Source organism: Urtica dioica, chromosome 12 (assembly GCF_054948205.1).
Source record: "Urtica dioica subsp. dioica isolate 48M chromosome 12, U.dioica_male_clone48M_v1_H2, whole genome shotgun sequence".
In the NCBI taxonomy this organism is placed as follows: domain Eukaryota; kingdom Viridiplantae; phylum Streptophyta; class Magnoliopsida; order Rosales; family Urticaceae; genus Urtica; species Urtica dioica.
This window is the reverse complement of record NC_142767.1, coordinates 7,114,953-7,127,743: the sequence shown is the minus strand read 5'-3', so window position 1 is coordinate 7,127,743 and position 12,791 is coordinate 7,114,953. Positions and strand designations below refer to the sequence as shown.

Below are 12,791 nucleotides of genomic sequence, written 5' to 3'. Positions count from 1 at the left end.
ATAATCATTTTCATGGTTAAGATCAAGTTTTTTTTTTTTTTTTTTTTTTTTTTTTTTATAATAATCGAGAAAACTTAAAATCAAACAAAGGGTAGGATGGGAACTAGTGGTAATAAAATTACACAAAAAATATTATTATTAGAAAATATTTTAGAATTGACAAAATGTGTAGGGTATGTCAGTTTGGGGTGTCAATCCCTCGTTTAACGTAGCTCTGTCTCTAATTATAGTTAATTATGTACATGGAATCAGGATTAAACTAATTTAACTTTTTCTATTACAAATTTACGCCAAATCATGTTAATTGATCAGTGGCAAATTAAAGTTTCACACACGAATGAAAACAATGAGTGATGGGTATTAAGCGCTATAAGATGATATTTATGTATTGGTATTATTTGAACATGCAAAAGCATTTTAAGAGTTTGTTTTTATAAAGTAATTCTATTTAGAATCTAGTGTATATTATTCTAATTTGAGAGTTGGGAGAATGTTGCGTTCGAGGTGTGTAAAGTATTAAAGACAATACTCATGTAATTGGGTTGGAGAGAGAGAGAGAGAACCGTTCGGGATCGCAAGTTGTATTTTCTTTGTTTGAAAATGAAATTAATAGACGAAAACATCTAAAAAAACAGTTGATGTGAAATAAAGTGCAGAGTTTTCAGGGTCTCTCAAGACAATCCGTATCTAAGTAAACTCTTGATGAGTGAAAGGCTGGTATCAATGGCTGTTTGACTACACAACTATTTCACATGTAACATAATTTTATACCATGGCCTGTACACAGTCACAGTAAAGAACTTGCAAGTGTAAATGTTGGAGAATAAGAAAGAATACATTTGAAACATGATTATCATCTTCTTTACGCATTTGGGTCCTAATCATCTTCTTTACGCACTTGGGTCCTTTCCAAAACCCATGATGGCATGAGTGACGAGCATCGAGCCACGGCGAGTGAGTTCGGCGAACCGCCCAATGAGTGGAAGCTTCACCGACTCCCTGTTCCACAACTCCTTCTTGTCCCACCTTCAAATTTTTCAATTGAATCTCAATCCTCTTTCCAATAATCACCCAACTACTAATCAACACATTTAGTAGAATTCTAACTTAACTAATGTCTACATAAGATCACACAAGTGTCTGAACTGGACTTTTACTTCGATTACAACATGAGTTCGCTGACTTTCGCGATGATCGTATATTCGGATTTGGATAAGAGCACATACCAATCTTCGTGTCGGACAACTTTATAGTTGTCAACGCGCAATCTGATGAGCGATGTCATATCTATGTCTCTTCCAAAGAAGTTGTAGTACTGCTTGTTATCAATCAAGATCTAGAGAAAATACAAACACAGGATTAGGACCAGAACAACATCAGAGATGAAATCGATCCAGTGATTCTAGTTCAGCTTTGCTAGCGAAATCACAAACCTCGCCTTTTCCGGGAGAGTTCAACCTTTCTTCCACACTGTATTCAACGATTCTCGATTCACTAAATACCTGAGAATACCGGGAAAAATAGATTCAATCATACATCTTATCTGAAAAGTTTCAACCAAAGTGCTTCTCTGAAACTCATTTTCAGTCTACATATACGTTCAAGTACTGAAACTCTTTTCAAATGGATTTAAATAGCGTTTTTATAAAACCCTTTATGTGTCTTTTCTCATAGTATGTTGATCCATTATTCCATATAAATAAGCTTTGCTAGAGCAATGATCCGCAGGAAAAAAAAAATTAATAAATCTCTTTTGATTTCATGGTTTCTAAAGGATAGAAATGAGCTTTGAAGACATACCTTAGGAATTGAATAAAAAGCTGACTTGATCTGACTGACCCTGTATAAAACAAAAATTAAATAAATGAAACTCAGAAAACAAAATGGTCTAAAACATAAGTATAAGAAGTTAGACACATTGCTCTGCAGAAGAATTTAACTTGGACTATGTAGCTCTGAATCAATTAACAGACTTCTACAAACATGATTGCTGGATTTGTATTAAAAATCCCATCCAAAAAATAGACACAGAATCGAAATACTACATCGGCTTGTATTTCATAACCGAACATGAGGTTCATGGTCGACATGTTCATCGCAAGACTTGGGGGAGTCAAAAGAACAGTTCATACCCTTGGGCACGCATAAGCGGATCTTCGAATGAAGCATCTGGAGAATAGATTTCAAAATCTTCAGGCTTCGCTTTGGACGCGTATCTGAAACATTTAGAGAGATACCTATATTGAATCACATCTATTCGAAGATAGTGATGATTTTTCGAAAGATCAAGCAACAGTCTGCAAATAGAGTGGCAGCTTGAGAGTTTGCCATACCCAATTTTCTGATCTACAACACAGTTAGGTCAAAAACTAATTTTAAAAGGTTTGGCAATATTGGTAATTCTCGCTTGAGAAAGTTTAGGCTCCGATACCATGTGAAAAATTATTTAATAGCATTTAGAAATAATTGTCAATCAGATTACATGCATAAAACTTCGGCAAGCGAAAAATCAATAACAACTATTTTAAGAATAGTAATAGAAATTTAAAGGGGTGATTACTAAGTTATGATAGAAAGAGAGTGAGAGATTACAGATTGAGGATGTGAGGGATTATGTCATCACTGAGACGCTTTTTCCTGACAAATTCACACACTCCGTCGCTGCATCCGTGCCCTTGATCTTCTCCTCTTGTTGCTTCACAATTTCACAACCAATCAAAACGGTTATTAAGAATTCATCCATAAACATCTAATTAGAACTTACACGAGAGAGAGAGAGAGAGAGAGAGAGAGAGAGAGAGAGAGAGAGACTAGTCTGATCGTCTTGCCCCATTTTTTTTTTATGGAAAATCGAATGTGGTTGAGAAGAGGGATCGGAAATGAGTCTGCCACGAATGGAATTTTGTTTGTATGAAGATGAAAATACTAGGCGTAGTAAGCGTTGTTGGCCACTTCATTTATCGCCACGTGGTCTTTGCTTGTTCATTCACTTCCGACGACAATTTCTTCATTTGGGTTGTTTTGGATTTGGACACATCTTGTAAGTCTTTCTATAACAAGTCATAACATTAACAGGATTACTTATGGGAATTATACCCAAGCTATGATGATTTTTTTTTAAATTGTTAAACTGTTTTTAATATAAAACTATAATAAGTTTGTCAAAAAATATAAATTGTATTGACATATTTATCTGTAAACACAGTTATTTATTGATAAATTTGTCACTAAATAGTATAGTTTTAGGATTAGAAACAATTAATAAATTTGGTAAAAAAAAAAAAAAAACTAACAATTTAATGATCATAATTTTGATATAATCTTACTTATGATCAGTTTTATATTTAAAGCCATGAGTGAGAGAGGGAGGGGGGAAAATACAAGGAAAAAAAATTAATAAAATCATTTTACATATTAAGAAACATTTTAAAGCTTGTATGTGCAAGTGAAAAACCTTTTTTTTCTATTTGTTAATTGAAAAACTCGTATTTTTAAACCAAAATTACCTTACAATGTTTTTTTTTTTTTTACTTCGTTACAGTTAACCAAAAAATATATTTTAATAAAAAAAAAATTGAGTTTGTTTTTATATTTAAAGTCACAAGCAAGACCAACAATACAGAATAAGTGAAAACTCACATCTCCATGTATTATTAGAATTTAGAACCACCGGGCTCGATCGAATACAATAACAAGCCGTTTCTTCATTTGTGATCGAACCTCAAAAAATAGACACAACTACTACAATCAAGCAAAAGTGCTCTCTCTCAGTGTACTTCTTTACATATCATAAATATACATACACACGCTCGTAACAAGGCCACACAACTGGAGATTGGAACGAATAAACACAGACACTTTATTTGACAAGCCATCATCAACCTATGTTCATTTCTCTCTTCACAGCCATCTTCTTAGCAGATAATCGATGCTCGACTAGGAAACCGAAGAAAACACCACCAAAAGAATAATACAGAATTGCAGAAATGAACTCGTGGGGAGAGTCGAAAAAATGTAATGTCCTGAACAGGGCAAAATGGCGTAATAAATTTGTGTGATCGAAGACCGAGTTTTCAATCTACCTCCTGGGTTCATTCACGCTCTTTCCCTCGAAGAACTCGCCTAACATTCGTTCGAGATCCTCCGCAGACAATCTTATGTACTTTTGGGGGTTCTTAACGTTCTCCACCAAAGGCCTGAATCACAAATAAATTAACATCATCATTGTCACTCCATTGTTTTCTTGAAACAATTGTCACTCCATTGTTATAGTCTGGAACTTAATAATAATAATAATAAATTATATCAGTTTCGACCTAATTAATGACACGATCATCATGTGTTTTACACTCTATTCTAAAAAAAATATAAAAATATAAAAATATAAAAACATCAGTCTTTGACTTGATGACACAATCATCTCCTATGTTTTCTACTTTATCAGAAAAAACCCCTGCTCTGTGATTTAAATACCCTTGTGTTAAGTTAACTCTTTTTTTTTTTTTTTTTTTTTTTTTTTATGACAAGACTTACACACAAAGGAGGATTGTGTCATTGGCTGTAAAAAAACTGAGGATGTTATATGGTAGTGTAAAACTCAGGGGAGGATTACATCATTAGGTAAAAACTGAGGGTTGTAACGATATTTTCCCAAACCAAAAATTCATAGGTGAAGCACAAATAGAGTGTGGTAGAAAAAAACCGACCCGAATCGTTTGACAAAGGATCTGTAGGCAGGCAATAGGACTTCGGCTACGGCGAGCCTCAGCGACTCACGCAGCTCTGTGTCGGGGACGGTCCATTGAGATTGTTTCTGATGAAGCTCCTCGAATTGCATGTTGAATATCTTGAACCTGGTAAAAAAAAGTGTGCTTCTAAGTACTCTTTCTGTTCAGATTCAAAAGAGGAACAAGCGATTAAGAAGAGAGCATTAAACGGCACCTGTCTTTAACCAAAGCTCTCGAAACTCCGCTGCTGTTTCCTCCGTCGCCACCGACAGAGCTTCCGCCCGATGAGGTCAGGCCTTGAATAGAAAGACATTGCAGAATCTGCACTCACAAAATAACATAAAAAATAAAATAAATAAAAACATGGGGAGAAATTGTAGTAAAACCAAGTCCATAGAGCATAATAATTAATGATAGAAGAACCACACCTTTCCCCAAGCTATCCTTTTGTATTGATTTGCATGCTGTTGAACAATCCTGCGGTGCCTTTGCACCCAATCATCTCCTAACAAATCCTTGGCTTCAGATCTGTAAATAAATATATATATATATATATATATATATATATATATATATATATATATATAAGTATAAGTGTGTAAAATAAGGTTAAGAAGACAAAAAGTGTGATCCTCTGAAAAACGGGCTTGTAAATAATCCGTATGAGACAGACCTGCGTACAGATCTGACCATGTAGTGGATATTGTTCATGAGGAACAGGTGAGTCAAAGCAATATCTTTGTACTGCTTTGACTTCCCGTCTAGATTGGTTTGAAGAGCTTGCATTATTCGCATCGTTACTGTGGCCAACTGTGAGACGGATTCACTTCCCGTTTCGAATTCTTGAAATAGTTGCGTTAAGGTCGATTGATAACTGCAAAACAGTAGAGCAAAGATAAATGTTTGGAAATTCAAGGATAGTATGCTTCACAATAATTTCTAGTTCATGACTAGACAGGAAAAGTTAGACTTACTCGAAGAGAAACTTGACATAGTTGATCACATAGCTCGTCAAAGGATGAACTGTTCCGTCCAATACAGCAGTTTTTGTTGCATCCTTTTCAACTGCTTCTTCGAAATCCCCGAATGTCTCTTGAGCTGTCTGAGCAAGCTTTTTCGTCAAACTAGTAGCCGATTCTCTAATTTCAACACAATTTTTCCCTTTAAAAGTTGTCTCAATCTGCACAAAACAGAAATCCTTAATTCACGAAGCTCCGTGTGATATAGTCATTTTTATCGTGTTCCTTTGTTTTAAACTGTCGTTTAGAAACTAGTGAAGGCTCTGAATCACAATTTGTACCTCTGTGTGAAGCTCTCGCATGATTTCATACATGTCTAGAAGAACAAACAACTTTTCTGGAGACCTCTTGCTTCTAGCAATTGCTTCTCCAAAACTGAGCAAAACTGAAACACTACTCGTAGTAACTTCGGCAAAGCATTGGTCGCTAAGAGAATCGAAGCCATCAAAGAGTTGGTCACAAACTTTCCTCTCTGCAGCGAAAAGCAATTTGACCTGTCCAATAATCATTAGACGCAACGACCAATTGTGAAGAAAAAAAATGTTATTCAATTAACTTGTTAGAATTCTTACGGCAATGCGCATGAAGTGAATCCAGCTCCCAATTTTGGCCTCCAAAACCTCCCATTGCATTTTCTGAACATCCTCTTTGCTTAGTTTCTCAACTCCTAACTTCCGAAGGCTTTCCTCCAAAACTGAAGAGCGTGAATCCCTGAACAGGAGTATTGGATGCAAAATAAAGAAGTTAACCATATATCTAACTTTTCAATAACACGTATCAGCATTATGCAAGAGCATGCAAATACTTATTTGGTCACGTCATTTGTATGCATACCATATTGATCGATCGGATTACCTAGGTGGCAAAAGGGGAAGCAAATCCTTCATAAGATCATTACCAATAACATATTCCAGAATTTTAAGCAGATAAAGAAATGTCATAAGCAAAGTCAACAAGATAAAATAAGACCACAAGATTAATTCCATTCATGAATAACAAACAAGAAGCATCTCATTCCTCAGTGTGTACATACAATTGCACACTCTGTCTCTTCCAAGATTATAACTACATCATAAAAAAATTGTCGAAAATCGAAGACATCTGAGATGGAAATCGTTTGAGCATATACCAAAACTTTCAAGGTGTAATTTGATCATGTCGTGTCACTCGTTCACATTATTACTGGCACCAATATCTCTATCAAGCCGCACAGAAATGGATATCCTTTTTTTATCGATATATTGCCAAAATAGCCTTGATATATATATATATATATATATATATATATATTCCAGATCATATGTTAATTATACTACACTAAATAAAGCAGATAAATTAAAAACTTATTACCTGTAAATTTTAACTAACTGCTGTCGTTGACCAGCTTGAACCATTTGTACAGCTAAATCGTGAAGCAATGGAAGAACTCGAGGTGGAATAAGAGTAGGAGGTGTAAAAACAGCAGTTTCTGCAACTTCCTGTTCTGCATGATGATTATGATGATGAGGAGCATTCCCACTCGGGTCACCTTGGTTCATAGGAGACCCCGATGGTCGCAGAGAGTTTGGTAGGCAATCGAAAAGACGGTCGGGCTCCACAGGTTTGCTGGAATTTAAGAAACGTGATGATAAATGACATATTTATTCATAATAGAAGCTTCATAAATTGATTAAAAAAAAGTGAGATCAACAGAAATCTGCCATTACCCGTATGTTATGAATAACAGTCCCTAAAAATAGACTAGGAGGATGAACAAACCTGTAGCTTGTTAGTTGATCCTTAAACTCGTCTTCGAGCTTCGAAATAGCTTTTGTAAGTATGCCATTTGTATGGGTGAGAACCCCTTCGCTACTTTTAAAGCCGTTGCTATTACCAAAGAAATGGATGTTGCTTCTTAGCTGATCGATAGCTTCCAGATAACCTTCCAAGTTCTCGTGTGGCCCTCTCAGAATCTTTGTCTCTGCCTGTGTTTTCACAAATGAAAATTCTTAGCAACTCTCCTAGAAGAGACCTAGGTCTTAGGGAACGGTGTCTACGTGATCAAAAAACTCAGCAGACATTGAATATGGGAAAAACAGTAGAAACAAGAAATAAACAAAACAAAAAAGAGGTAAAAAAACAAGGGAAGGTTATCGAGTTACTAACATTGAAAGGAAGGTTTTCTTAAGTAGTAGTTTGGCAATCAAAATCACGCAGAAACGTGCGATTGTATTTTCTGTTAAACCGTACTCAAGAATTTGAGCGTGGCACTAACATGATCTACTCCTATGCACACTGAAAAAAAGTATCGTGCTTTGTATTTCTGCCCGAACTTAAATCCTAAAACAACATCGTCCTAAAAATGTAACGAACTAGCTAAAAAAGAGCCAAGTTTACAGAATTCCAATCTACTAAGAAATGCTTCGCAGACAGTCGATCGAATTTCAACACAAATCCTAATCAAAATTACAAATTTAACTCACAAAGTTAGTTACGCGCTAGAAAAACCCTGACCTTGGAAATAATCAACAAACATGCATATGTCCAGTTACAAAGCCATTAAACTACATTCTAAATGGTTACACAAACCCCAAATATCAAAGCTTTAAATAAACAAACCTGACGAGCAAGATCAAATTGAACTAATATAACCTCAGCAGCCTTCAAAGTCTTGTCGATATTCTCGTGAGCTTTCCTGATTGAATGTGTTCTAATCTGTGTTCATGGATAAAAGCAAACCCCACCAAGATCTGACATCAATGTCCAAAACCCCAAATTGGCAAGGAAAGAAATGGAAAAAGGGGTTTGGGTGGAAGTCTGACCTGGGTGGGTCTCATGGCGGTCTCGAGAGCGGAGAGCCGGTGGTCGAAGGATCCGAGGATTGATACGACGTTGTCTGTGATTGTTTGGCTCTTCTGAAGAGAGTCCCTCATATACGCTGCTCTTTCGCTCAGTGGATCGGAGCCCACTTTAGCTGCTAAAACTCCCATTTCCAGAGAGAGAGAGAGCGTACGAAGATCAAAGCTACTAGTCGAGGATGGAGATGAAGAAGTTGGTGAGGTCGCAGAGAGGTCCAACTTTTTAGTTTCAACAGCTTCTTTGTGCGATACTCGACTCGTCAGAAGACAACAGCTTCGTGTTTTATTTTATTTCTTTCTTTTGTTTTTTGGTCCACTTTTTAATCCCTCTGTTCGACAGGGTGTAATAATATACTGGTATTTCTTTCCTTCGAAAAATTATATCAAATAATTATTTGAAACTAAGTGAATAGTTCGATAATTATAGTTTCAAATTTTTATAAGAATTTTATAACCAATTAAGTCACATGAATCTTAAAATTTTTATTATAGCCAACGTCTAATTTTTTTAAACAAATAGTCACATTGAATTGGCACTTGACTCAAATGTACAAATACCTAATATAATACGCCTTTAATAAATATCTGCGTTTATTATTTTTTTAATTACTTTTGTTTTTATTAATTAATTACACAATTTAACTTCTATATTTATAGCTGGTAATTATTTTGAATTCAATTCTGCGATTCTCTCTCTCAACTATTCATGTTCTCTTCTGTCATTCGGTTAGTCACCATGCAGTTTTATTTATTTATTTATGATGTATATATAGGTAAGTAAAAAAAAAATTGTACACTTATAAAAATTATATTAAATAATCAAACAAAAACTATGCCTTCTTAATAAAGATCTCAGCAAATATAAGAATGCCCATGAAGAACTAGAAGCAAACACATGGGGACTATATGTACCACCACCACAAATCGGGGGCTAGGCTGCCACCTGTGCCGTCAGAGCCCTTCATCAGCCAAGAGAGGCGTGGAAGCATCGTGCATCAAGGAGGAAAAGAGGGAGGACATCGTTGAGCGTCGACGATGCGCGGTCAGATCTGAGGTCTTGACGGCATATAGCGCAAAGGAGGCTGTAGCAGGTCCTACACATCGATTTGTGCAGACAGGAGGATACAACATCGAAGAGGAGCACCCCGTCGGAACGAATTGCAAATTTGCTAATTGATTGGTACTGATTCGGTATGAGTTTAGGGTTTTTTTTAACTTGAATTTTCTGTAAGTTTTTGTTAATTAACGTTAATTAGTATGTAAATTATCGTTAAGTTTCGTTAATAATAATCAATAATTAATTATTGTTAATCGTTAACTTTCTGAGTTTTTATGGGTTTATACATAGTTAATGATTCGTCTTTCCTGAATGTTTTTCGTTTTCATGGGTGATTGTCTTCATTTCCGTTCGTTATTAATTATTGAGAGGTAGTTACCTAAATGGAATTCTAATTATCACGCTATCCTTCTTAATTTATGCAAATAAATAAAATAATCAATTATAAAAGAAAGTACAAAATAGAGTTTTACATGCTTAAAATCTTTGTCACGTCACCAAAATTTCGACGTTTCAATTTGGCTACTTAGCTAGAGCGTCCTTATAATAAAATCGTTAATATCGCAAAAAAATAATTAACTTATTATTTTAAAGATTTCACTAATTTTAATAAATCTCGACTATTTTATAAATTTATTAGTTTCAACTGACTATTTATAATTTGAAGTTTTAGTTAAATATAATTTTATTTTTTATTTTTTATAGCCTAAATTAACCAGAGACAATTAATCGAATGGTTAATTTTAATTACAATTTCGATTATTTTTAACCGGTTAGTTCTTGGTTAATCAAAATTAATCTAGATTTTAAGAATTTTTTAATTAAATTATAATTTAATGTATTATTTATCAAATTAAACTAAGTTATTCAATATAATAATTAGAGAGTAATAGAACGATGTTCAAATTGTACATAGGCTCATCTGGAATTAAAGATTACGATCAACTAACAGAAAGTTACGAGAATTTTGTAGAATTACTAAGAGTACTAAGAGGACTATGAATATTTAGAACTAGTTATAAATTTTATAAATATCTACAAAATATACTAAAATAAATATTTACTAATAAAATATTACTCTAAGCTACACTTCCCTAAAATTTGGTTGTAGATGTCGATGAGTTGAAGCTCGCTGATAAGAAACTCATGGACTTGTTCAGTCAATCCTTTTGTTAATAAATCGGCTAGTTGATGAGAAGTAGGCACATGATTGATGCTGATAATCTTTGTGTTCAACCTCTCATTCATGAATTGCTTACTTACTTCACATTCTTATCCTAGCGTGATGGATAGATAGGCTCTTCTAGTTTAATCTCCAACTCCGTCGTCACTCTATTTGTATTAAGTTCGCAAATGCCATAGCTCTATATCACGCGTCTTCACTGCGTCTAGCAACAACAAACTATTTTTTTTATGCCAAATCACAAGATTTCTCCATAAAAATGTACCGTACCCAAAAGTAGATTTGAGATCATCGAAGGATCCAGCCTAATCCACATCAGTAAATGCTGGTACCCTTTGATCATTGCGTTTCGCAAAGAGGAGTTGTAAGATATGGATTATTACGCTCCCCCGTTTTCTGAATGTTAAGAAGAGTGATTGAAGTTACCCTTGGAAAGAGTATTCAATTGTTGTAAATAAATAATTTTTTAATGCGAGAATGGTCGAAGGATGAAAATTATTTAAAAATATTTAAGGTCAAAAGAAACTTTGGAATAATTCGAGAAATTCTCGAGTTCATCTCGAGCATGGATTAAAATTTCGGGGGAACCGGACGGGAACCGGCCGGGATCTCCTTTTTTGAACTCCCCGGCATCGGAACCATCAAAACCGGAAGTTTTCGGTGATTCCGGACCGGAAACCAGTGAGGAACCCGGTTCTCACTTCCCGGTCCGGTTCACTTTAAAAAAAAACCAAAAAACCGGGTATTTATACCCGGTTTTCCCCCAATTTTTTTTCATTTTTGTCGGTAAGCTTTCCTCAAATTTCCGCTGCGACCACGTTGAGTTCTTCCCAGATCCCGCCCGGATCCCTCCGTGCCGCCAACTTCCCGACGCGACGCAGTTGATTTCTTCCCAGATCCCACCGGTTTCATACCTTTCCGGTGAGCTTCTCGACCCAGATATTTTTTTTTATGATTTTGAATTTTTTAGTTTAATTTTTGAAATTTGTTGATAATTCTTGAAGATCAAGTATAAATTGATAGTTGTGAACATGAATGTAGTGTTTATTTAGAGTTTGTGTTCATGATTCTACGTTTTTTGTAATTAATCCAAATTATGTTGTAATTTTTTTATTAGTTAGTGATAATTAAGGTTATTGTGCACTTGTTTATTGATTTATGAAGAAATTGTTATGACTTGTTTTTAATTTTAGAGTTTGTGTTGATGTTTATAATTTTTTTGGTAATTAATCCGAATTATTTTGTAATTTTGTGATTAGTTAGTGATGATTAAGGTTATGTTGAACTTGTTTATTGATTTATGAAGAAATTGTTATGAATTGTTTTTAATTTTAGAGTTTGTGTTGATGTTTATAATTTCTTTGGTAATTAATCCGAATTATTTTGTAATTTTGTGATTAGTTAGTGATGATTAAGGTTATGTTGAACTTGTTTATTGATTTATGAAGAAATTGTTATGAATTGTTTTTAATTTTAGAGTTTGTGTTCATGCTTATAATTTTTTTTGTAATTAATCCGAATTATATTGTAATTTTGTGATTAGTTAGTGATGATTAAGGTTATGTTAAACTTGTTAATTTGTAGGTTATAACTTGCAAGAATGTCGGCCTCCGACCCAGCTAGGAGGTATTGTACACCCGTTCCCCGAAAAAGTAGCGGCCACCAGTGTATATTTTGCGAGCACATTATGGGAGGTGGCGGCATCACGAGAGTGAAAAACCACCTAGCCCATGTAGACCCAACCAAGAGTGTCAGATTTTGTGAAAAAGTCCCTCCTGAAGTGAAAGCAGAGATGCAAGCTTTACTTCAAGGCAATGTCGTAAAAAAGAAGAAGAAACAGTCGTTGGATTCTACGCTTCGCAAGACATTGAATAAAAATGTTGGCGTGGAAGAATCAGACGAAGAAAACTACGAAGCGCAATTACGTGCAGTGATGAAGAGGTCAAGATAAGAGGCGGCTCAAACAGA

The 12,791-nt window shown here is 34.8% G+C and overlaps 2 protein-coding genes across 2 annotated transcripts; both read right to left on the bottom strand.

Moving 5' to 3' along the window:
* Positions 1 to 570: 570 nt before the first annotated feature.
* Positions 571 to 3,001, bottom strand: LOC149378851 (Nuclear transport factor 2 (NTF2) family protein). Its single transcript, XM_089602285.1, has 7 exons — positions 2,812 to 3,001; positions 2,593 to 2,695; positions 2,133 to 2,216; positions 1,801 to 1,840; positions 1,434 to 1,502; positions 1,227 to 1,336; positions 571 to 1,026 (listed from the first exon to the last, which is right to left on the bottom strand). Exons 1-7 carry the CDS (start codon positions 2,831 to 2,833, stop codon positions 891 to 893), a joined length of 564 nt encoding a protein of 187 aa, XP_089458411.1. The 5' UTR covers positions 2,834 to 3,001; the 3' UTR covers positions 571 to 890.
* Positions 3,002 to 3,631: 630 nt separating this feature from the next.
* LOC149378850 (exocyst complex component EXO70A1-like) lies at positions 3,632 to 8,910 on the bottom strand. The gene is made up of 12 exons (XM_089602739.1): positions 8,548 to 8,910; positions 8,345 to 8,440; positions 7,505 to 7,710; positions 7,097 to 7,351; positions 6,319 to 6,457; positions 6,028 to 6,240; positions 5,702 to 5,907; positions 5,401 to 5,601; positions 5,156 to 5,255; positions 4,942 to 5,048; positions 4,707 to 4,853; positions 3,632 to 4,196 (listed from the first exon to the last, which is right to left on the bottom strand). Exons 1-12 carry the CDS (start codon positions 8,713 to 8,715, stop codon positions 4,079 to 4,081), a joined length of 1,956 nt encoding a protein of 651 aa, XP_089458865.1. The 5' UTR covers positions 8,716 to 8,910; the 3' UTR covers positions 3,632 to 4,078.
* Positions 8,911 to 12,791: the final 3,881 nt, after the last annotated feature.

Bases quoted from the DNA above. Each gene is read 5' to 3' on its own strand.
- LOC149378851 (XM_089602285.1), bottom strand. From the start codon at position 2,833: ATGGGGCAAGACGATCAGACTA. The intron at 1,337-1,433 runs GTTTGTGATTTC...TATTTTCTCTAG, and splicing joins ACTCTCCCGGAAAAGGCGAG to ATCTTGATTGATAACAAGCA. The intron at 1,027-1,226 runs GTATGTGCTCTT...AAAAATTTGAAG, and splicing joins GTTGTCCGACACGAAGATTG to GTGGGACAAGAAGGAGTTGT.
- LOC149378850 (XM_089602739.1), bottom strand. From the start codon at position 8,715: ATGGGAGTTTTAGCAGCTAAAGTGGGCTCCGATCCACTGAGCGAAAGA. The intron at 8,441-8,547 runs GTCAGACTTCCA...CCATGAACACAG, and splicing joins CCGCCATGAGACCCACCCAG to ATTAGAACACATTCAATCAG. The intron at 4,854-4,941 runs GTGCCGTTTAAT...TTTTTTTACCAG, and splicing joins AGAGCTTTGGTTAAAGACAG to GTTCAAGATATTCAACATGC.